This window comes from Tachypleus tridentatus, chromosome 8 (assembly GCF_004210375.1).
Source record: "Tachypleus tridentatus isolate NWPU-2018 chromosome 8, ASM421037v1, whole genome shotgun sequence".
In the NCBI taxonomy this organism is placed as follows: Eukaryota; Metazoa; Arthropoda; class Merostomata; order Xiphosura; family Limulidae; genus Tachypleus; species Tachypleus tridentatus.
Window position 1 is genome coordinate 144,126,169 of NC_134832.1, and position 24,863 is coordinate 144,151,031.

The following is a 24,863-nucleotide window of genomic DNA, read 5'->3' on the forward strand; positions in this document are numbered from 1 at the left end:
TTTCCAGAAGTATGTTGGAATAGTTAAGATGTTATATTGTATTTTCCAGAAACATGTTGGAATAGTTAAGATGTTATATTGTATTTTCCAGCCACGTGGGAATAGTTAAGATGTTATATTGTATTTTCCAGAAGCATGTGGGAATTGTTAAGATGTTATATTGTATTTTCCAGAAGCATGTGGGAATAGTTAAGATGTTATATTGTATTTTCCAGAAGTATGTTGGAATAGTTAAGATGTTATATTGTATTTTCCAGAAGTGTGTTGAAATAGTTAAGATGTTATATTGTATTTTCCAGAAGTATGTTGGAATAGTTAAGATGTTATATTGTATTTTCCAGAAGCATGTGGGAATAGTTAAGATGTTATATTGTATTTTCCAGAAGCATGTGGGAATAGTTAAGATGTTATATTGTATTTTCCAGAAGTATGTTGGAATAGTTAAGATGTGTCTTATATTTTATTTTCCAGCCGAACGTTTTCACTACAGTAACAGCATCAGTTTCACCAGAGGGCGTGTGGAGGAGCTTTCTTGGACAGCCGCTGCGGCTGCGATGGGCTTGGGCTTCGCGTTGTCTCTCTTGTTTTTCATGGACCAGAATATCTCAGCTGCCATGGTGAACAACCCCTGCAATAAGTGAGTACAGTCATCCATTTTTTTTAGAGTAAATTCTAAAACTTGGTGATAATTCTTCTTCGGATGGTATACGATAACGAAACAAAATCACTAAATAAAGGAGGGACTATTTTTGCCGTATTTCATTTAATTATTGGTAAATCGCATGTAGCGTTATCTGTTAATAAATGTAATAAATTAATTATACAAGAATAAAGTTACCACTTATTTGTAATATTACAACTTATACTGACACGTTGTCTGTGAGGCGTGAAAAGTGGTAACTGTAATTTATAGTACCATTTCCATAAATAAGGTACCATATTATTTATACTTGTGTGTATGTGCACATTGAACATTAATATATATGTGAGAATGCGTCTTATTTTTCACAGGGGTGTATTAGTGTTTTGTCACCGACTTTACTTTCGCTGTTGTTACATATTCACCATTAGACAAAAAATATTCACTTCGAAATAATTAGCATATTCTTTATTTCAGTGAGCTAACGTTAAGTTTATGGTCTTACAACAGTCTCGAGATTCGAATTCTCGAGGTGGACAGAGCCCAGACACCCTTTGTGTACCTGAGGAAAGAAATAGCAACACCTTATTTTTCATGTTTTCATTCGTTCGTAAATGCAGACTTTGTTTGTGGTACTACTACCTTATATCCGGGAATATTTACACATACACTGATGGTGGAACACCACGTACCTAGTAACATTTCAATGCATTAATAACGCCACATCAGAATTTCTCCAAGTGTCTTTGGACACGATATAAACTGGGTCAGAGTGTATTTTCTTTTATTATTCTTATCGGTAAGAGTTTTAATACCGGAATAGTCAATAATAGAAGCATCAAGTTTTCTTTATAAATACACACAGTGTTTTATTTTATATATAACCAAGACAAATTGTTTTCTTACTAAAGGATCTTAAAACCTCTAAAACATGTATAAATAAATAGCTTTAGCAAGAAAATTTTATAAAATTAAATAATTTCCAGTTCTTATGATTTTCAGTTTTTTTAACTAGGTATTTGATATAATTTATAACACTGTGAGTAACTACATTTTAGGTATCATTTACAACACTATAAGTGATTAAGTGTTTGATATCATTTATAACAATGCAACCGTATAGGTATGGTACAAGTGGCTTTACAAAAACACACGTTGTTTAGTTATTCATGGAAGTACATTAAAACAATACTGATTTATCAAATGTGAAATCACCAAAGACAACAAGAATGCGTACAGACAACAAAGATGAGTCAATAAGTGAAGCTCTTGTAATGTATGCAACAACAAAATAGTATTGATTTACTGACCAATAAAAGTTTATACTTTATGTATTAACAAAACTTTCCCTACATTTAGGTTGAAGAAAGGCCCAGGTTACCACCTAGATCTGTTGGTAGTGGGTATACTCAATGGGTTTCTCTCCTTGTTCGGGTTACCATGGATGCATGGTGTTTTACCACACTCCCCACTCCATGTTCGAAGTTTAGCAGACGTCGAGGAACGAGTTGAACAAGGGCACATCTACGAGATGTATGTTATAATATACACATTGAACCCACGAGATGTATGTTATAATTACTTCATATACACATTGAACCCACGAGATGTATGTTATAATTACTTCATATACACATTGAACCCACGAGATGTATGTTATTACTTCATATGCACATTGAACCCACGAGATGTATATTATAATTACTTCATATACACATTTAACCCACGAGATGTATGTTATAATTACTTCATATACACATTGAACCACGAGATGTATGTTATAATTACTTCATATACACATTGAACCCACGAGATGTATGTTATAATTACTTCATATACACATTGAACCCACGAGATGTATGTTATAATTACTTCATATACACATTGAACCCAATTTATAAGATTCAAAACCTGAATAACAGAGGTAAGGAAAACCGAACATAAACTGCAAACCCTGGTGTCTGTTCAAGCATTTGTCTCCCATTTAAAAAGCTGCGCACGCAGGCAAAGCTCCACATTCACTTTTGAAATGACAAAACAATATGCATAAATGTTGTTGATGTTAAGTTTTATTTTGCAAACTTTTAAAAATTAATCACACTATGATTCACAAATAAAAATGTGGCATAACTTAAGTAATAAAAATGTAGTTTCACCGTGTATCACTGCTGAGTGACCCTTAGCAGAACTGAAATGCTCAGTAATTACTTTTTGCAGTTGGCAGTTTAAGTATCTCGGAACTTTAGTTCTCAATGAAACCAAGAATGCAACACATTCTAACCTTTTTAAAGTCCGTGAAACAATTTAAATTCATAGATTAACTTTACCTTTTCTCGTCACCGTAGGTGGGTACTTTTGCTTCTAAAAAAAATACTATAAACTGTTGTACTTTGATAAACAGTTGAAGAATGTTAGTTCTATCCAAAAGAAGTTCTCATAAGGGGACAAATAGTAGGTCTTAACTGTCTTAGTGTTGAACTCTCTCCATCATAGTTTATATATAATAGTAGTAAACAGCTGAAAAACTGAATTATCAGTTTTAACTGACCTAATGACTCTACATCACAGTTCATAATTCATGCAACATATTAAGTAAAATTTTGATAATCTTACCTGGCCTAAAGGTGCACACTTGATTTGATTAACAAAGCTATTGGAAATCACTCCAAAAATATACTGAAACTATCAGATTACATCAGTTGCATAAATATAATATGATAATCATTGTCATTGAAATGTTTTTTTAAATAAAACATCCCTATCTTGTATCAATCTCTCTTATGCTATTTCAATTGTAATGTTATGATATATTTTGTAGTATGTAAATACTGTGCTGTACCTCTGTTGTTTTTTTTTAAATTCCACACAGTTATAATGTGAAATGATTAATACAGAACAGGTACCATTAAGTCCTTATATGTTTATCTCCTTATTTATGATATTGTGGCAGAAAAATACATATTTAACAATTAACCTTTAAAAGTTTCATATTAGTTTATGCTGTAGAATAATATAAAATTATTCAAGTAGTATCTACAGTTTCAACTACACATAATATGATTATGTTCAGGCTATTAAAAACCATAAGTAGAAAAACTGATAATGAAAAATATTTACTTTTTAAACTAACTGAACAAATATTGATAAAAAATGTTTGTATCCCAGTGTTCCAAGAAACAATAGTTCTCTTCTTGAATTCCTCCCTTCCACAAAAAAAAGTTTCTTAATATGTTGTTACAAAGTTATTTTTTTCTATCTGTAATTACTTGAGTAGTGTAAAAAATATACATAAAACATTTATTATGTTCAGGCTTTAAAAGCAATGCTATAACAAAAGATACCAGTTCTGAAGTTTTTTTTCTTTGTACTTATAGAATTGTCAAAGTTCGAGAAACACGGGTGACAGGTATTGCATCTCACATCCTGATTGGCTTGTCAATGTTCTTGCTACCATACCCACTAGGTTACATTCCAACTGCTGTTTTGAATGGACTTTTCCTCTACATGGCTGTAACTTCATTGAATGGCAACCAGATGTTTGAAAGAATTACTCTGCTCTTCACAGAACAGGTTCGTGTAGAATCTCTTTGCTGCTTACATTTATATTACTCAATGCTGCATTTCTTCTGAATACACTTTACTGTGGCCAAATCTCCCATCACTGTTTCTACATCATGTTTTCTTAAGACTCTCTTTATTAATGCTACTTCAGAATCTTCTAGTTTTATTGTTTCTAATAGCTTTTCATTATTTTTACCATATTTTTGTCCACTCACATCTTGCCTTATTTCTCTTTACCATTCCTATCTTTCATTTATCCGTTTTCTTTTTCACAACTGTATTATTTGTTTTTTTTAATTTGATTGTACAGATCTCATTAAACTTTTTTTTTATCTCAACATACCAGGTGAAAAGGTTCAATTATAATGTTATTATCTTCAGAAAACTTGTTATATTGTTCTGGATGGAATTAAAATGAAAGAGAATGGTTTGTGTAATCAGCATTCTTTATAAAGCACTACACTGTAACTAACATGATACTGATAGGTTTCAAACACAAAGTAAAATGGAATGCTTGAATAATGAAAATATCCTTCTCTGAGGAAAGTGATCATAAAACTTGTATTGATTTCCACGTTTCCAGTAAACTTAGTTCTTCACTCCAATGATATACCATGTCTCCCCATATGTTATTGGTACTCATTACTGTTACCAGACTTACTGGAGTTTAAGTGTGTGGGAAAGAGTCAATCATTTCCTGAAACCTGAAGTTCACATTTTTACTTTTCTAAATGTTAGACAAGAGGACAGCCATGAAGGAACAAATGGCTCCCTGTTAGTGACATCTCAGATTAACAAAAAAGTTCTATCACTTTCTGCAGGTTTATAAATATGTTCATTTTACATTCTACATTTTTACCATTTACCTTTTCACTTATCAAGACACATTCATTATTGTAACAACCTTTCTTTCCACATGTTTTATCTGTTTGCTCTTTACAGAGACTGATAGGTAAAATTATTTCTCATGAGCTGTTTTATTAAAACATCTTTAATTCTCTTTTTGCAAAGTTACCACAACATTTTGTTTTCTTTTTATTTAGTGTATGTTTTTTTTTAAATTTGAATTTCAAACAAGACAATTGACTGAAAGAGAATACAACCAAAATTCTTAAAAATGTGTATTTTTTGCTGAAATAGAAGTGTAACATTATAGATTAAAAGTAGTTACAAATTCCATTCATTATTACAGACTGCTTACCCACCCAATCATTACATCAGACGCTGCCCACAACGAAAGATTCACGTATTTACCTTATGCCAAGTTATTCAACTGGCTGCTATGTGTTTCTTTGGTTTCTCACCATGGCCCTATGTAAAGATGGTCTTCCCTGTTATCATACTGTTACTTTTACCTATTAGGTAAGGAAGAATATAACTGTTGTTGGTTTTTACTTGTACATCCTGTAAAAGAACAGTTTTATGGAAATTATTTTTCGAAATCCATTCTTAACCCTATTATAGTAAGTGATGTTGAGAAAATCCACTTTTAGAGAAAAATATATATGTAAAAACGGCTTGTTTGGGTTGAGAAAATTTTTTACATAGAGGAGTAAACAATGTTTCGACCTTCTTCGGTCATCGTCAGGTTTGTGAACCTGACGATGACCGAAGAAGGTCGAAACATGTGTATTATGTTCCATCAATACCTAATGAATGTCAATACATTTTTGGAAATGACTACAAAGTATGTAATTGTTGTTTATTTAAAATCACAAGTACAATTCCATTTATAAACAATTAAAAAAGAAGGTAATTTCAAATTTCTTGTAATTATTAATTTATTTCATTTTCACTGCAGACATAAGGTGATACCATATGCTATCCAGGAAAAGTTTCTGGAAGCTCTGGATGGTGAGCATCAGTAATTCCAAGAAAGAACTGCAATAATTCATGACAGAAACACTCCAGGTGGGAGGGGTGCAATACACCGATGTACTGGTGTTCAGCACTCATTCCATGAACCTTTCCTGCTCAAATATGAAAGAAAAAAAAATGCGTCCTAGAGATTGTACATAGATGTTTGTACAGACAAACAAAGAAAAATTAACCAAACACATCGAAAGACCCCCCAGGTTGTTGTGTTTATTTCGTTTTTATCCATTCATCAGTAACAGCCTATCAACATTACTTGCAATAACAAAAGTGTTGAGGTGCATAGGAACTAAGTTAATGTGTATGTACAATATGCATAAGAAACATATTTGCAGGGGTGACAACTACAACACGTATAAAAGTATAGTTGAAGTCTTACATAAAATTGCATCTCCATTTACATAGGTGGTGCCTTCTTGCTTACGATAAAGCTGTATGGTTTGATAAGGAAGAATAACCGACTCTTAAACTGATCACTAAAAACTAACTATAACATATGCATATGTACATACACACTAGCATGTTAAATAAGGTTTATTTCACATAGACCTCACTGTCCCTGAAACATAGGTAGGTAGATGTAACAAGAAAGGTTCAAACAATTCCAACCAGCTCTCTGAAAATTGGTCACTAGAGGGCCATTCTTATTGTGAAAAACTGTCTCTATGTCTTTTTAGGGTATCAATGTTCAAAAGCTGCTGAGTTCTATTATTAATAGCATTAGTTGTAGGTAACATTTATTTCATAGGCCTCATTGTAACTTATTATACTAGATGAGATCAATGTCAACTGTTTGATAGTCCTACTTGTCTGAATCTTGATAGCTGTAGTCAAATTACTGTTAGGAAGTGCTGAAAATAACAGTTAAAGCCAAAGACTGAACCTATGCAAGGTATCTTTGTTAATTCAAAATCTGTCATTTCAGCTTTGAGTTTGAATAGAAAAACTGTAAGCCAACTAACCATACAGAAAATCTTGCAAGTAACTGCTCTTATTTTAAAACAACAACTAATACAGAAAAACCAAACTAGACATTCACAACTTGTTCAGGTACTCATTGAAATAGAACAGTTATTAGTTCTTAAGCTAGTCAACTAAGTAATGTCCAAGAAACAGATATTAAGTTTCTTGTAAAAAAACTAGTCTCCTCTATACGCTAGACACAGTGAAGAAGCAACTGCGGTCATATCCACATTACAAAATCATATATTTTATGGTTTTACATGTAATAGCTATACACTTCACAATCTGTAATGCATAAACAATCCTGTTATATTTTTATTGTTTTGAGATAATTCTTTGTTGTTACCATCAGTGAAAGAAAGTCATGTATACTCCAGTCAGATCTCTGCAACTTAAGGAACAACTCACTCTTTTTTTAACAGATTTGGTTTGTAGTTAAATGAAAATCCTTGCTATGCTATTACATAATATAGGGAACCAAGTGGAGGTAGCATGTATGTAACTGATTGAAACAGAAAAACTGATTTAAGTTTGGTTAAAACAATAAAAATGTAATACCTAATCACTTAATCTAACTGTAAACACTATACAGATATAAGTACAGAAATATATAAACAATTTAGCAAGTGGTCCACAGGGCTTTTAAAAAACCTTACCATTCTTAATTTACTGTTTACAAAAGAACTGACAGTTCTATGTGCTGGATTTAAAGAGAAGTAGCATATTTGTTAAAATAAGAGAACTCTTGAACATCTAATGCTTTAAATTTGCATATTGTTGGACAATGATGATACTTATGTTAAATTCGAGAGTTTCAAAGCCTAAAGTCATGTTTTTTGTAAAAGAAAATGCTGATTTTCACTTTCAAAAGACAGGAGAACAAACATTATTTTTCAGGTCCTACAGGCATTCCAAAACTAAACAGAAATATGTAAATCACAAATTCTAAGCAAAGAAAAAACAAACAGCAGGCTTTTTATACATACCTAGCCTTCACTGTATCAAAACAAACCTTTCAATTTTATTTTAACCCTCTTTTATTTTATGAAGGTGTTTAGTTTTGAATTCTTGGAGCATTAATTTCATAGATGTACAATAGTAACAGCTTAACTAGAAAACTGACACCGTGTAACTAGGTGGTAGTCGTGATCTAAGTTAACAAATACTGTGATTTAGGCATAACTTATATACCATTATTTGCTGAGTACATATATATAGTTTGAGCTGTAAGTATGTATTTTATATTATTTGTAGATATAAAGATGTATGTAAAGCGTAAAGTTGAATTGAAGCCACACTTGTTTTTGTTATGACTGTTATCAGCTACTCAAGAGATTTATGTAATATGGTGTTACGGAAGAAAGTTTTACATTTTCAGAGATGAAGAATAAAAGGAGTGAGAGAAAGAGTACTATTATATATATATATATGGATGGGGGAGTATTTTTTATCTGTTAATATTATTATTATATAGGTAACTTTGAATTAAATGCTTACAAGAGGAATAGATTTATTCAGTATGTTCCATATATATATATATGTTACTGTAGATAAGCAGTTGTTATACATTATGTCTGACATAAAGAGATTCTTGAAAAAAAAAACTATTATATGAACCATATAAATTATGTACATGACAAAAATTGCTTACGGGTGTTATTTTAAAGTAGTACAAAATAATACTTAGCAGTAGTTAAGTAGGAACAAACCAGTCCCATTTACTAGAAGGGCCATTGAGTATGGTTTGAATAATAATATTGAATATATTGTGATTCGACTACATTCCATTGTATAATGTACAATATTGGGGTGAGTCACACACAATCATTGTAAACAAGGGGAATAAAAATGCTATTGAAATTCCTTCTCAAAGTCTTTAATCTGGAATTACACAACAATTTTGAATCAGTTTTTATGCATAATGGTGAAGTGAAACATATCAGAATATCTAGGTGGCTACAGCTTATAAACCCTTAAAAAAAAAAACACTTCTTATATCCTTCCTTCCAAATTTATTTAAAACTATCAAACCTTTTAAAGTAATCTCACTATGAATAAAAATAACTTTGCTAGTTCAGTCCAAATACAGTTAATATTTTATGATATATTTAGAAAGTTAATAAGGTTTGATGCAGGATAACAGCTCATATAACAGTGCATTTTTAATAAAACTTACAGGCATTACCTATCACTAAGAGGCAGGTTCTGATGGAAAAACAACATTAGAAAGCCTCTCCAGGAATTTGAAATAAGCATATTTGACATCAAAATCCATGTCATACCAGAAGTTTACTAAAAATAAAAGAATATATTAATTTTAGTTATTCAACATTGTGTCAAAGTTTTTTTCTTTGACAAACTATTGTGAAAGATATATATATACACACATTAGAAAATGATTATATGAATGCATTTGCTCAAAACAAGTAAAAAATACTTTTTATTAAATGTTATTAAACAAGTTACTTATAAAACCTTGATTCATAGTTACATAACATTACAACAATTTACATATCAATGAAATTTACATTACAGAAAGACTCTTTTACAAAGCAGAAATTACATCACCATTTGCTTCTAAGGTCAACTTAATGTGACAATTCTGTTTGTTTTATTCAAGCATGAAGTTGCACAATGGATTATTTGCATTGTGCTCATAACACAAATCAAAGCATAGATCTTAACATTATGAGCTCTCAAGTTTGCCATTGAGCCACCTGGGGACCTGCTACTTTTAACAAAATTTCAGTATTTGAAGTTGAAATGTGCAATTTTAAATACTAAGATAGGACTTACTAATCTGAACATTGATTAGTTCTTGATAGTCTTGTATATTTATTTTTCAGTGTTGTTTGACATTTGAATTACAAGCAACTTCTGATAAAGTATTTCAGTTTTTCCAATAACCTTCAAAATTAGAAGTTATAATAATCCTATACAGAAAATGTATACTTACCTCCATTAATAAGAATAACTATTCTTGTTCAATGGTGCCCTCTATATGCAAACTTTTTCTTCATGCACATAACAAGCCTTGCACCTCCCCCTTATCGAAATTAGTACATTCCAATGTGTCTCTCGTGCAAATTATCATTCATCTTCTGTTACTCAATAGTAGAATAGTATGTTCACATGATACAATACTCCCTCTAAACTCCTCTACCAAACTTTCTCTTTAAAGTTTGGTAAAAGGTGTGCACACCAGAGTAGTGAGGAGGAATGGCACAAATTGTGATTAGCTAGAATCCCTCCTTGATCAGGAGGTTATAACAGAATCACATCCCCCTACAAGGTTATCCCTGACCATGAAAGAAGGAGATCTGAAGATCAGAGGAGGGAAACTGTACCCCTTGTGAGCCAGGTATACTCTCTGCTCTTTTGTAGAATTTGTAAAACACATCATGAGAAATTGTTAGTGTGTCGGGCCTTACTTGGCAACTCAACTACATCCTTAACTTCTTCTACAGGATACTGAAATCCACACGTGGATGATAATCATGCCGTTTTCACCTCCAATTCAAGATTTAGGGATTAAGATCTGCTCCAGTTCCTGGGTATTACACAAGGATCAACACCCTACAGCAATCCTGGACTGACCATCCAACATCAAGAAAATGGATTCATCTTGTATGTGGATATGTGGTGATTGATTCACTTAAATTCAATACATTAATGCTGGGAATCAACATCCAATCAAAGGTAGGATGAAACTCAATCAATAGGAGTGAACTGCATGTGCAATGGATCAACTCAAGGTGGTATAGAATGTGTAACTGGAGGCCATGTTAACCACTAAGTTGAGAGACTAACTCAACTGTATGTTTAAATAAATAGTAGGAGGCCATGTCAACTAGTTGATGATAGATCAACTCCTGTAATAATGTAAATATGATCAGGAGGCCATGTTCACCAGCAAGGGAATGGATCACCTCTTATGAAGGCAACATGACATCTACAACAGCAGAACACCACTGCTCTACTTTCAAACAAATGGTTATTGCCAACTTTTTAGGGAAATGCATTCAGTAGGATCCCTCTGTGGTCAACCACCCCAGAAGCTTAGAACTAAAAAGTGGAAAGGACTCCCATATTCCACTCAAAGAAGGGGATAAAGAATTTGCTAGAAAGTCTGAAGGAATGTCACCACCAGAAACAGTCCAAAGGGTGACTACAATATCCTATTTGTAAAAGCAAACCATGCTGAGTTATTCACTCAAGACATTTCAGGATGACCATCTTTCCCCTTCTACTTTGTCCATGCAATCCATGGGTGGTACAGTCAGGAAGAGACATATTTATCAAGGAACTATCGCAAGGCAGATAAGCTTCCAGTGATCCTGTGCAATACCTCATCTCTATGGTGATCATACAGAACCATGGATGAGAAAGCACAAGTCAACATGGCTCACAGTGCAGATTTTAAGTTAAAAAATATCTGAGAGGGAAGAAAGAAGGCCCTGAAAAAGAGGAAAAGGAATAAAACATACCAGTTAAAGATGCACCAAAGGCTGGAACACAGTGACAATGCAGATTAAAGTGCAATGTGATGAAGATAATGGGAGATAAATGTGCTGCACAGTGTCCACATGCCAGCTTGGTGAATCTCCTCCAACAGATGACAGAAAGTGAAGGAAAATGTGATTTAATGGAGGACACATGGAACAAGGTACAGGAGGAAGAAGGCAAAAAGGAGTAAGGCCAAATGGGCAAGAAGGCAAACCCAACTCATAAGGGTAGAAGGGGAAATGTCACAAAAGGAGGAGGATTGCTAAGATACATGCAATATAACACTGTAGGGCCCTGATGGGACACAGCAATCTGTCAAGGTCTGTATGAGGGTAAAGATGGGAGATAGAAGGTAGAAAAATAAAAGAGGAACAACCTTCCCGAGCTGTTTCAATCTTGAGGAGAAAGTAAGAATCAAGCAGAAGACTTTCCACTCACACTGGTAAACTTCCATTGAAGATGGACAAACAGAAATAGTTAACAGAGAGGTGACTCAATGCATGAAGCTGGATCTCCTACACAAAGGACTGGACAAAAGTTGTATTGAGGGCTGTGGCAAGTGCATCCAATTGAGAAGAACCCCAGTGGAGACAAAGGTATCTGAAAACTATAAGATCTAATGACCACTCCATGAGATAGATGTGGTCTAGACATGAAAGAAAATCCCCTATCTGACTAAAGGCACCTGACACATGATGTACAAGAAGATGAATGTGATGTATCTGGACCCAGTAAAAAGATCCAAAGTCCCAAAACAAAAATCTCTGGACTGGGTGCCCTCTTGGTTCTTGATATGAACTGCCACTACAGAACTGTCGAAATAAACCATCACCAGACAGTGATGGGCAAGAGAAGGAAATGAGATAATGATCAACAAACTGCCAGAAATTTGAGAACATTGATATGCAAGACAGTTCATCTGCAGCCCAATGGCCTGAAGCTTAATCCCTGAAGGAAAGCATTTGTGAATAAATGAAGGAGGATGAAGCACCACCCCCTAGCATGTGGGCTCTGTCAGCACATCAACTCTCAAGGAAGAAGGAAGGGAAATAGTTGCAGAAAAAGAATTCTGTGCAAGGTTCAATCATTCATGAAGTGTTCACTGTAGGGATCTCAAATGGGCACAACCATGGGGACTAGTTTTAATGTGGTCCTAGAAGACCACATCTCCAAAAGCAATAGAACCTCTCAAGTAGTAAATAACCAAACTGAGAGGGTACAGTGAACTAAAGGTTCCATAGAACTGAGGTATAAAGGAGAAGAGAGAGTTTGACTGATGCTGGAGTCAAAGAAGACCCCTAAGTACACTAAGTATTTGGTGGATTAAAGGAGACTTCTCCAATTTTATCAACTAGCCCATTCAAGCTGCCATAGAAAGGAGTTGGTGAGAGTGATTTGTCAGTTTCTGCTCAGAATGAGCTAGAAGTAGCCAGTTATCAGTGTAATTATAAAACTACAATCCCATAGTCATGAATGATGTGAATAAATATGTATGGAGCCGAGGCAACTCTGAAGGGAAAACCCTGAAATTAGTAAACTACACAAAGATAAAGCCAGGATTAAAGAGCTATAGGGCCAAGGAAAGAGATACTGAAGACACTCATTTTTGCCATCCACAATCCCAAGGTAAATGCCTATCTCAGGGTCAGAAAGAACACCAAGGTGAACTTGGGGAGTGCTATGAAGTGGTTGAAGCATGATAAATTGATGACTGGTCACCAATCCTGTTTTCTTTGGGACCATGAAAAGACAGGAGTAAAACTCCTCTAAGGGATGATGAACAAGTTTGATAAATAGAAAGTGGTCTGCAAAGACCTGAATATCAAGAGAGGGAGGAAATACCAAAAATGGTTGAGAAGAATGCTCATGGAACAAAGATGGACAAGTAGAATATGATATAGGAGAAAGGGACAAAACATCACAAACCTGAGATACAAAATCTGTGAAAGCCGAGGACAGCATAGGTGAAACATCAGGCTGGAACTGGAAAGGAACAGCAGACTCAGGAGGAGGAAGAAAACATGATCAAAATCTTTGTCATGCTGAATACTATCAGCTGAATCTGATGGAGCTCGGGCAATGTAAGGGAAAAAGAGGGTAACCCAAGTAGTGTTTTAATTTCCTGATGGACAAAATTAGACAAATCCACAGTCAGGGCTTCTGCACCTGAAACCTGAGACAGAATACTGGTCATTGACATAACTCCCCAAAGTGGTAATACTGACTTTAGAATTCATAACCCACAAAAACTGAATGAAATTTTTCTAGTGTAGAAAAATGCCAATAATAAACTGGGAGAAATGTTGCAATATATAACAAAAAAACAAAACAGAACCACTTAAAATGAATTTAAGAATGTATCATACAGGAAGAATGAAGCACAGAAAACATCTGTACTTTAAAGCTGACGAACCAGAAGTGAAGATTCAGTACAGGAATGTGCAAGGAAACGTATAAGCATAATATGCTACTATTGCTCAACAGATTATACATGATGATTTGCACAAGAGACACACAGAAATGTAATAATTCCAACAAAGGGAGAGCACAAGGCTTGTGGCATGCGTAAAGAAAAAATTCGTATTTTGAGGACTACTGAGTAACAAGAAAGGCTAATCTTAAGAGGCAAATAAGTACTTTATCAGAAAAAAGAACTATTTGTTGAAATACATATATATATATTCAAGCCAATGAACAGCAAAAAGAAAGAAACCTTTATCACAGATTAGTATTGCTACATTTACCTAAAGTTATTACAGTGTAACCAACTGCTGAGTTCATTTAGTTGTAAAACTACAGACATACAGTTCCTGAGCTGACAGTTAAAACTAACTGTAACTTTATGATTGGTTGGAAATGGAGAAACTAGTGATACACAGGTAGACAGGCACAAAAGCATCAATCCACCATATGTGGTACTACTTAATACAACAAATTATTATCACAACAGCCAAACTGCAATTGTGTATCTACAGTTACTTCTACTACTAAATGAACTAAGCTGTTATTTATAGTAATACTAATCTATAGTAATGGTTTCACTCTTTTTTTCCCCCATTCACTTGCCTGAATGAATTTCAGCTATAAACTGGCTACTCTATATTACTATACCACCAAGTGAGCCTGGATGTTTCCTTTTATAGCATGTTATCATCTGAGTTCAACAGATAACTTATAAATATGTGTCAGATGGGGGTGAAAGTTTGCTTTTTTGAAGGCAGGTATAAATAAGATCTGGTTAAGAAGTGGCACACAATGTATATAACTTACAGAGGGTGCTATCAATAATCATAACTTTGGATAAATGAGGTGACAGACACCAGAATCAATGTCAAAGAGACACCATTCCACTCTTTAAACAGTTTTACCTACCTGCTATACAACCATGTGACTGTCTTACATGATGAAACCATAAAGAAGGCAAATAAAGAGCATCTCCTTCTTGCACAGAACACCACAATTTTGTGGCTCTCTGAAACTTTGGATAGCACTGATAATCAGGTTGCTCAGGGTCAACTGGTATCCATGGAACCTGCCAAAAAATAACAAACTCAAGTTGCCTACCAGTTTGTTTTTTTAAGTAGCAAAAAAATACAAATTAGAACAAATTATAAATTTTAGAAGTCTTACAGACCTGTAATATGTGCAAAACATTTTTGGGTGATGTATAATTACTTTATTGAATAGTCAGAATCTTGTTATACTTATTTAATTCATAAACATCTTGTCTACTTTTCCACTAAGGCAGATTCACTGTTCGTCCTTGCACACTGACTAACCATTCTTTAATTCTGCTAAAAATGCAAGTTTAAAACTTTAGTTATTACTTACAATACCAAATGATTCATCCTTTTCAATGTGAAATTGACCATCTTCAGAAGTTTTATACACTGCAGCTTGGAAGTTTTCTAGAAATGCACAAAAAACATCGAATATAGTTTAAGCAAGAGATACAGCTTGTTCCTTTTATTCCAATATTAAAGCAAAAAAATTGAGAAACATAAGAAGATATCATTGCTATCCATATAATGGTGACAAAGTCTCTTTCACTTTGCAGGTTATGATTTTATTTCTTTTATCCTATTACATCACACAGATTTTTCTTTTTTCTCAGTTTGAATAAATTACTAAGATTTGTTGTATTCTTCGAAACACAATAGAAAAGGTTACTAATTTTATAACCAAATATCAGTTAATTTATCTAAAGTGAGGAACAATTGCCTAACACTTATCACACATTATAACAACTGAATAGTTTATTTTTTGACAATTAAAGATACTAAAAGTAAAGAAATTAAACAAACTCCTTATTAACTTTAGGTTTAAATTTACAATTATTTAATAAAAAGCTGCTAATGCAATGAAATGGATTTGTCTTGACATTTTTATAGATTTCAGCTTTTAATGCCTTGTCAGTGGGGGTTCAACTGGTATATTAAAAATGAAGCTTTGTGAGTATGGGTGAATTACTAAGATGACACTATCAAAAGGATTAAATTGATGCACATATCAAACTGTTTGGTTGTGAAGTTCAAGTTGTTAAATGATGATAAATTAATAACCTAGCCAAACAAAAACAAATCAAAACACAAATTGCTGATACCATAAGGAACCCATGGAAGATCTGTAGGTGGAATCAAAATAAAGTCTTTCTGGCCTCGAACAACACAGTAGATGTTCTCATAATGGTCTTTGTGCACTAGAAACATAAAAGAACAACATATATACATATAGAAATAAACTAAAACAGTTAAAAAATACCAACTTTAAGAAGAGTTGAAGAACTTGAAGAGTTTACTGTGTATTAGTGGCAGCTTATTAGGTGAGGTACAACATCACACAGAACTTCCATAATTATGTCTCTAATCTTATCACTAATTATGTTTTAGTTTTAATAATATGTGACAGTGTAATGAAATGTTAATTAGCTGCTGCATATGGAAACAGCAAAGTGCATTCAAACAAAGAGCATATAAAGTGACACATTGAACATCTAGATAGAAGAGCTAAGTTGTAAAAGCTACAGACTGTCTACAGCTTTTCTGAGACAAGAGGTTGTGGGATATAACAAGTATATTAATTTCAGATTGATAAAAATGTACCCATCTATAGCATGTGCCTAACCTGCCCAAAACATCACTAACTACCACTGTTATACATAATATTCTATTAAGTGTTCACAAAAGAGGCAGTTTTAAACCAATCTCAAACTTAAGTTTCAAAATATAGAATTATTTAAGAACAAACTCATACAGCATACACCTAGTTTGTTTTTGTACAACATATTTTCATTATAGGTTCAATGGAATCTACAGCAAATAGAAAAGACAGGAGGTTCATATCTTATATTCTAACTTTTCAATATCAGTAATTTGAGCTCCTAAGTTGTACAAAACTTTTGACTTTATATTTGAACATCCAAACATCTAATTTGAACAGGAGCTGCATTCAACATACCATGTAACCACACACAAAACTGGTTTAGATGCATTTGTTCAATATTTACTTTTAATGTATAATATGAAAATCTGAATTATAATATACAGTATGATAAAAAACTTTATGACATAAATTCCTAAAATAGTAGTTCAATAAAATTTTGAATGCGAATCAACAAAATGTGATGACATAACCTTTCACCTGCAATCCGTACGGAAAGAGCTAAGCACTTGAATATCTGAGATATTACAAAACACAAAACTTATTAACCAAAGTTCTTATATCACCATCTCCTTGAACTGTCTTGTCCTTGGCTTTTCATTTCATTGTAAAACCCTCCATCTTTTAACTAGTTCAACAGTATTTTTTTTTCTATCCCTAGGTTATTAATTTCTCCTGAATCCTTCCTTCTCTCACCTCAGAATACTATTTTCCTCCATCATCTCAAGAATCTCTTCATTATTTATCCTTCAATCCACCTGATTTTTTTTTATCCACTGTCAAATGTACATCTTAAACGTCTCTGATCCTTTAATGTCCTTTTCTCTCTGTGTCCATGTCTCTGTTCCAAACCAGTCTTGTAGAGTGTTTTCTTTAATACTCAATTCAACTGTGTGATCAGGAGCATTTTTTAAAAAAATTATACAACACTTTTACTCTTGCAGTTCTTGAACTGAACTCTTTTGTACATCTGCCATCCTACCTTAAGTTTATTTAGACAATCAATTATTAAAATGCAGGGGATTTTACAAATAATTTTGGATCTAGCACCTCTAAATTAACCTCCATCCAGATATCTTATTTCAGTTTAGAAATTATTCATCGTCTTATCTGTACTGACATAAAACAAATTACAAATTTAATTACATGCTTTCTTATAAACAAACAAGATATCATCTTATGGTAAGAGCAACACAATATTTGTTACGTGTGGCTCACAAAGACTTACTTGAAGTAACAGCTCTTTTGTCTCCCATCCAGAAGTTTACTGCATCGGGTTCAACACCTAAAAATTATAAACATATTGTCAGCATGTTAGAAAGAGCAACTGAATAATACAAAATTAAATGGATCATCAAAGTAAAATTTAAAAAAATTGATTAATAAAATACATCATTTTCTTTAAGATAATTATTCTTGATTTGAATTCTGAGCAAATTACATGAGGGCTATCTGCACTAGCCATCCCTAATTTAGCAGTCCAAGACTATATGGAAAATGGGTAGTTAACAACACACACCACCAACTCTAGGCCTACTCTTCTATCATCAATAAATAATGGGATTGACTATCACATTATAACACCCCCCATGGCTGAAAAGGCAAGCACATTTGGTGCAACTGGTATTTCATCCAGTGGCCCACAGATTGCAAGTCAAGCACCTAACTGCCAGGCTAGGTTGTTCTATAGACTCTCATTAAACATTAACCAGTGGCCTACAGTAACTTTTAGACAGTCCATACACACCAGTCCAAGAATATACATTTATATTATTCAAAATATTTTATTAACTTTCATATTTCATATTTTTCCTTTATCTGTTTTATGAAAAGTTCTTTTTCAAGCTTCATTCATAAACAAGTTTTGAAATGTTTTTCTTATGCTTTTGCAAATGTCAAATATTTAGATAGATATTGATTAAAAAGTATCAGCAAATTTTAACAACTATTTTCTTAATCTTATATTTATAAATACATGTGATTCAGAAAATTGGAACATTTGACAAACTATGAAACTTATACCCAAGCCTTGTCACCCAACATGATAGTGTATTAACTGATAAAATAGAATGTATATACGGAACATTCTACACCAGTAAGTTTAAACACTTACCTCTTTTCAAATTTTAACAGGAATATAGAAGTTTGGGTAAAAGTGATTAAACAGTTTAATTTACAGTGTTTACTTTTTAATGTTTTACACTGAAATAAACAAAACGTAAAATGATATTGATTGTTTTTATAATATTATACAAGCTACACAATGGGAAATAAAAAACAACTGCACTGACAACTGTACAGTGACTTCCTTCCACTTTGTTTAACACAACTATTTTACTGCCATACCAATGCATGTACTGACCAAATGCACTGGTTGCCCAAGATAATTCCATTGCTACATCTGAAACTAACTCTTCAAACTCTTCTGTTAGATTTGAGTTTTGTTTCTGTATGTAGTATACGTAATTGTCTTGTCCGTGCCCTTCTAATATATTAATAAACGAGTTCATTGTCATCTTTCTTTCCTCAGGCATTACAAAATATCCATCACATACAGCATCTCCATAACCAGTTGGTGTTACTGCTACTGTCACCTCTTTCTGCCCTATCTTATCTCTGAAAATAGAAGCAAATTTAAAGAAATGTATAATAATCTTTCTTTGAAATAATCAAAACAATTCAGTGTTTTTTGAAAACTTTAACAGATCTATTTAAATAAAATGACACTCAAAAAGTATAATCAGAAGTTTCAAAGTAATAAATTATAACAAAATATCTCTCAATTCTTAAGTCAGTGTTTATCCTATAAACTCAGATACACTCAATAAAATCTGTAAAGTCTAGACCTTAGTATTCATTTTATAAAAGATTTAGGTGACAGTATCATTTATTTGTCTCTCTAAACTCAAATCAAGCTGCTTAAATAATATTCAAACAAATAATGGGTGAAAATCTACAATCATTTTAATTATTATGTTTTGAAAATGTCTGTTTATTTTGAAATATACAAAACACTTGTTGTGCTCTCTATTTAAAGATGTTTGAATAAAGACAACAACATTTATATCATAAGAAACTTAACATCAAAGTAAAACAGCAATATATGCATAGTTCGGAATTCATTAGTTCCAAAAGTGAGTTGTTTTTTTGAAAGGATTATGTATTTTTGTATTATAATCAAAAGAAATGAAAAAAAAATCACAACACTGGGACATTAAAACAAAGTTACTAGCAAAGCATCAAATAAACAGGATACAAAACAGAAAGACATTACATGACCCAAGAGTTTTCAAAACACTTTCCTAAACTATTTATACACCAAAGTGATTATAAGTCCACAATTTTGTTGGTTATGGGATCTCAAATAACATGAACAACACAAAAATACCACCAATATTACAGTTACATCCATTAAATGGCTAATGGCATCCTCTAAATGTTTGAAACAGAAAACATGCAATTTTTCTCAATTTATTTGGTCAACTATTTACAGTGTTTTATATGTGTAAACAAACTATGATTCAAAGCCCAGTAGTAATGAAAGCTATAAAACAAGTCAGTCAGTAAAAATAAATTACATCAAACTTATAAGATATATATAAAGTAGCTATCTGTTTGGCTAACCAAAAAAAATAGCCAGAGATATTTGTCTGGTAATCACAATATACATCTAAATCTTATTAGCAAGACTTCAGAAAACATTGAGATAAAAAAAAATATGACTAAAACTCTTATGGTTTGTTTGGGAGAATAATTTGTAATCAAATTACAAATCAGATAATAAAATTTGAATTCCACATCAGAAATTCCCTGAAAATTAAATTGGAAAGATAAAGAAAGGTTAAAAGAGAAATCAGAGATGCATTGAAGTTTTATGTATTTTGGAACTACATGAATATTCTTACATGAGATCTAAGTTGAGAATATTTAGGGTTAGTGATTTTGGTAAGCTAGGGTGTCTGTGACGGAAAACTTTGGATGATGGAGAAACTTGTTCATGTGTTTAATGGAAAATTTACTTTTACTCAAAAAACATATATAAGAACTCCTTAGTGAAAACAAATATATTTATTAGAGAGACATTGAGCTTCACTATAAATTTAACTTATATTGGTGTAGGCCTAGGATAGGATACAAATGCAAGTTGCATTCATAGCAGTCAACACTAATACTGTTAATAGGAATTTTGTACTATTTTCACAGTAAATGCATCAGTAGGTACAGATAAATAACAAATATAACTAACTGATGAAACTAAAATACATTGAATTTAATATAAAAATTGACTCTTCTGACAAATAATATTTTAAAAGTCCAGTTTTATATTTTTCTTTCACATTTTTCAACAAAGACATAGCCTCCTGGCTATTCATGCAGCTAGTTCAGCAGATAGCCATGGTCTGAAACATATTTTCGAATTGCTATATTATATTCATGAACATATTAAAAATTGGGCTGTCCCAAAAGATGAAGATTTAAATGGACTCAAACTCCACAAATAAAACAGGTGTCAAATAAAGATACACATTACACAACTGAAATAGTAAGTTTAAAATAAGCCTGTGAAAAAGATGAAGAAAAAACATTATGATGACAAGTAAGACAAAGCAATACCTGCTCGGGTGAAGCACTAAACAGTTATGTTACTACAGTTAACATCACATAAAAAGGACACCTACATAGTCCATAAGAGAGCAAAAACTATTCACAGCAAAATACCTTAAGCCTCAACAAGATAAAATATTAAAACCAGCAAAAGTTTACCATAATTAATTGTACATTTCAGAATATTACCATTAAAACCAATGTTAATGAAATAAAGAATTTACAGACAATGTATACATTTAAATCAATGTATTAATATTAAAATTTTATTTCTAACATTTTATCTTGTCAATTAAACAAGACCCTAATGACTGAAAATTTGAATTATGCCCCTTAATGTTTTTGCAGTAAACCTCTTCTGAAAGCTTAAATAACTTAAAGCAAGTAACTTTTTAGTAGCTTGTTTCTTTAAAATTTACAACATTATAATCTTATTAGAAGAAAACCTCCAATTACATCAGCAATTGTATTGCTTGACCATATGAAAGCATAAAAAACAGCTGATAAAAGACAAACAACAAGAACATACAGAGTTACCAATGACAATTTCACTTAGAACATCTGCTTCAACAGAATAGCAATTTTAATTTCATGACATTACAAAAAATACAGAAACTCTTGCTTACATAATACTTTTCCAAAATTCACCAATTTATATTGGAGGCATCACCATTTCTCATCATTCCATGAAAGCTCTAAAAAGGTTCATGAACAGCATAAAACTAGAAATCGTTTCATTCACTCATTTTCAACTTTAACTGTTCAACTATTCATAGTTCTTCTTTAACAAGTTTCCTAAAATATCTTTTTAGTGTTTAGTATCTCCTAACACAATTTTCTAAGCCTTAATGGAAAAACAAACTCAAGGTAGAACTATGCTTAACTTTCTCCTTCTCATAAGATCACCCCATAAGTTAATGAATTTATACTTTAACAAGTTTACTGAAATCAGAATTTCAGACATTAATTACAGGAATCTAGCACATATTTATATTTATTACTTCCTGTAATTTCTGGGAAACCATGTATTATTCCCAAAGCCCACAGACATCTTGTCACCTGGTATGAATTTGAAAAGATGGGATTACTATTTGCCACTATTCACTTCACGTACTAGTTTTAGTCACTTTCACAACACAATTCTTCAAAATGTATGAATGTGATCAGAGCTTGATTATCTTGTTTTTCTACTTACATATTTATGTGACTCTGATACACATCAACAAAACAGGAATTTAAACAAGATGAAATGTATGATGAATGCTATAAATGGTAAAAGGAAATTTATATTAAAATATTAGCTTCTCACACATGGTCAAAATATGACTGTGTGTATGTTGAAATCATACAAAACAATTCTGTTAAAAGTAATGCAACTTTATACTAAACGACTTAAAATCAGAATAGAAATATTACCAAACTTACATACCTCAGGTATTGGTTAGTCCATTTTTTAAGAGCAGGCCAGTGTCTTACTGCTTGACGAAATAGAACAGGAACATTTGGCATTACCCATTTCTTTAAAAACTCTAGTGGTGTTGGTAAACTTTCAACCAATGACACTTCGCTACTTAAACTTAGTTCTGTAAAATTACAATAACAATCATTGAAATTATGCAAAACAAAAATATTTTATTTTCAAATATCCAAATGCTTAGTAATTAGTATACGAATCACACCCATTGTGTTTGTCTCATCTTACATTTACAATGAATATAAAGATTTTTATATACACTACATAATTGAGAATAGTTTACATACAAACAGGGTAATTTTTGCACCATGTATGAGAGACTACACAAAACTTTCGCCTCGCCCATCAATTTAATGAAAAAAAAGAAGAGTGAATCTGTGGGCTGTGAATTTGCTTTATCAATATCATTTTCTTCACTCAGATCCAAGCAAAGTCTGAATTTTTAATTAACTTTACTTCTGTTTTAAGATAGTAAATGTGTGTGGCATTAAGAATACTGTTATTAACATTAAATCTGGAGTGTTAATAATAATAATACTTTAAAAGTGTAGTAATTTATTACTCTGAAGTCCATCTTTTGAAATTACTTTATTAGATTTAGAAAAGCAAATAAAAGCTTCAGTTGTTATTACTCCTTGCAAAAATGCTGATAATTCAAATACCTAAAAAATCTTTGGATAGTTTTTCAAAACTTTCAAGTATATCTTTAGACGCAATATGTTTATTCATTATATTAACTTAATACAAAAGTTATACTTGCATTACATCTCTCATTGTCAATTTGGTTTCACCGAAACTATTAATATCGACTTCTCACGTTGGGAAAAAACATAGCACCACCTGTAGTCGTCTGTAATTATTAAAATTATAAGTAAATAATTAAAATTGTTGACTCTAATAATAATGAGAATAATGAATTAGATTGATCACAAATTTCAAAAACTTATGCAGTAATTACGCCCATTATCTCATATTGCATACGTAATTTTTATATAATATAATGGAAAGTCTATAGTCTATCAATCACGAATTCCTTCCGGCCAAATAATTTGGTCATCGTATCAATCTAGTCATTGTCGTTGATGGGTTTTATACCATTTTATTTTACAGTCCGTAAGCCAGATCTTCACACTTTTGAAAGCAGTAGAACATTTGAGCCTGTTGCTGTAGATGTAATATCAAGAAGTCAATAATTTATAATACTGTGTTACAGAAATATCAGTTAAACTTCTTTCTTTCTTTCTTATAATTTATAATACTGTGTTACAGAAATATCAGTTAAACTTCTTTCTTTCTTTCTTATAATTTATAATACTGTGTTACAGAAATATCAGTTAAACTTTTTTCTTTCTTTCTTATAATTTATAATACTGTGTTACAGAAATATCAGTTAAACTTCTTTCAAATAAATTCAGAAAGCAACAACTGTCTGTTGGCAAGTTGTTTCTTGCACAATGTCTTGAGCTAAAGTAGAAATTTATATTAAAGAGCTTTCAGCATAGATTCACAAATGTGTAGACAACAATTCGAGAAATGTATTTTCACGAAACATATTGTTTTAATTTCTAATTTGATGACAGTTTTCTGTACAAAATAGTCTCCTAAGTATTGAAAATTCACTTTGGAGTGCTTGTAGAAGCCTATTTCACACTTTTTTTCTTTGCCTTGCATAATATATAATCTTGGAAGAAATCTAATTTCTCTTTGTGAAGGCAGTTCATTTTGAATTCTATCATGAGCTGTCTTTCTCACAACAAAACTCATCAGAACTAATTAAGTTTCTTTCATACGGTTTCTCTGTTTCCTACAATACAAATGAAATCATTTTGGAAAACAGTTTTTTTTTTCGTGTTCATCCAAAAACAGACTAGTGCGCACAACTTTCCCAACTGTAACAGGATTGATGGTTATGAGTGATTATTATGATAAAAGCATTGTATATCTGTGTATCGACATAATATATAAACATTAGAAAATGATGCATTAATTTTGAGAAAGGTATATAACAGCCCTTTTCGATGTAAAATAATCATATACATAAATCATAAAAACTCTATACCCCGAGCGCTTTCTGAAGGT

The 24,863-nt window shown here is 32.1% G+C and overlaps 2 protein-coding genes across 5 annotated transcripts in view; one reads left to right on the forward strand and one right to left on the reverse strand.

Moving 5' to 3' along the window:
* LOC143223664 (solute carrier family 4 member 11-like) overlaps nt 1–7,087 on the forward strand; it is a 151,935-nt gene extending 144,848 nt beyond the window's left edge. The window contains exons 14-18 of the mRNA XM_076451912.1: nt 472–637; nt 2,000–2,173; nt 4,015–4,210; nt 5,394–5,563; nt 6,003–7,087. Of these exons, the coding sequence (XP_076308027.1) occupies nt 472–637; nt 2,000–2,173; nt 4,015–4,210; nt 5,394–5,563; nt 6,003–6,069 (773 nt within the window). The 3' untranslated portion in view covers nt 6,070–7,087. The remainder of the gene's footprint in view (nt 1–471; nt 638–1,999; nt 2,174–4,014; nt 4,211–5,393; nt 5,564–6,002) is intronic.
* On the reverse strand, nt 5,883–23,664 carry LOC143223663 (bifunctional peptidase and (3S)-lysyl hydroxylase Jmjd7-like). 4 transcript variants are annotated; one of them, XM_076451911.1, is made up of 9 exons: nt 23,550–23,664; nt 22,740–22,893; nt 19,068–19,321; nt 17,934–17,990; nt 16,149–16,244; nt 15,377–15,453; nt 14,918–15,077; nt 9,225–9,331; nt 5,883–6,171 (listed from the first exon to the last, which is right to left on the reverse strand). In XM_076451911.1, exons 2-8 carry the CDS (start codon nt 22,817–22,819, stop codon nt 9,231–9,233), a joined length of 825 nt encoding a protein of 274 aa, XP_076308026.1. In that variant the 5' UTR covers nt 22,820–22,893; nt 23,550–23,664; the 3' UTR covers nt 5,883–6,171; nt 9,225–9,230. The 4 variants fall into 4 exon arrangements, with proteins under 4 accessions (XP_076308026.1, XP_076308025.1, XP_076308023.1 ...); XM_076451910.1 differs by having other exon boundaries at nt 23,545–23,640; XM_076451908.1 differs by having other exon boundaries at nt 23,447–23,607.
* Nucleotides 23,665–24,863: the final 1,199 nt, after the last annotated feature.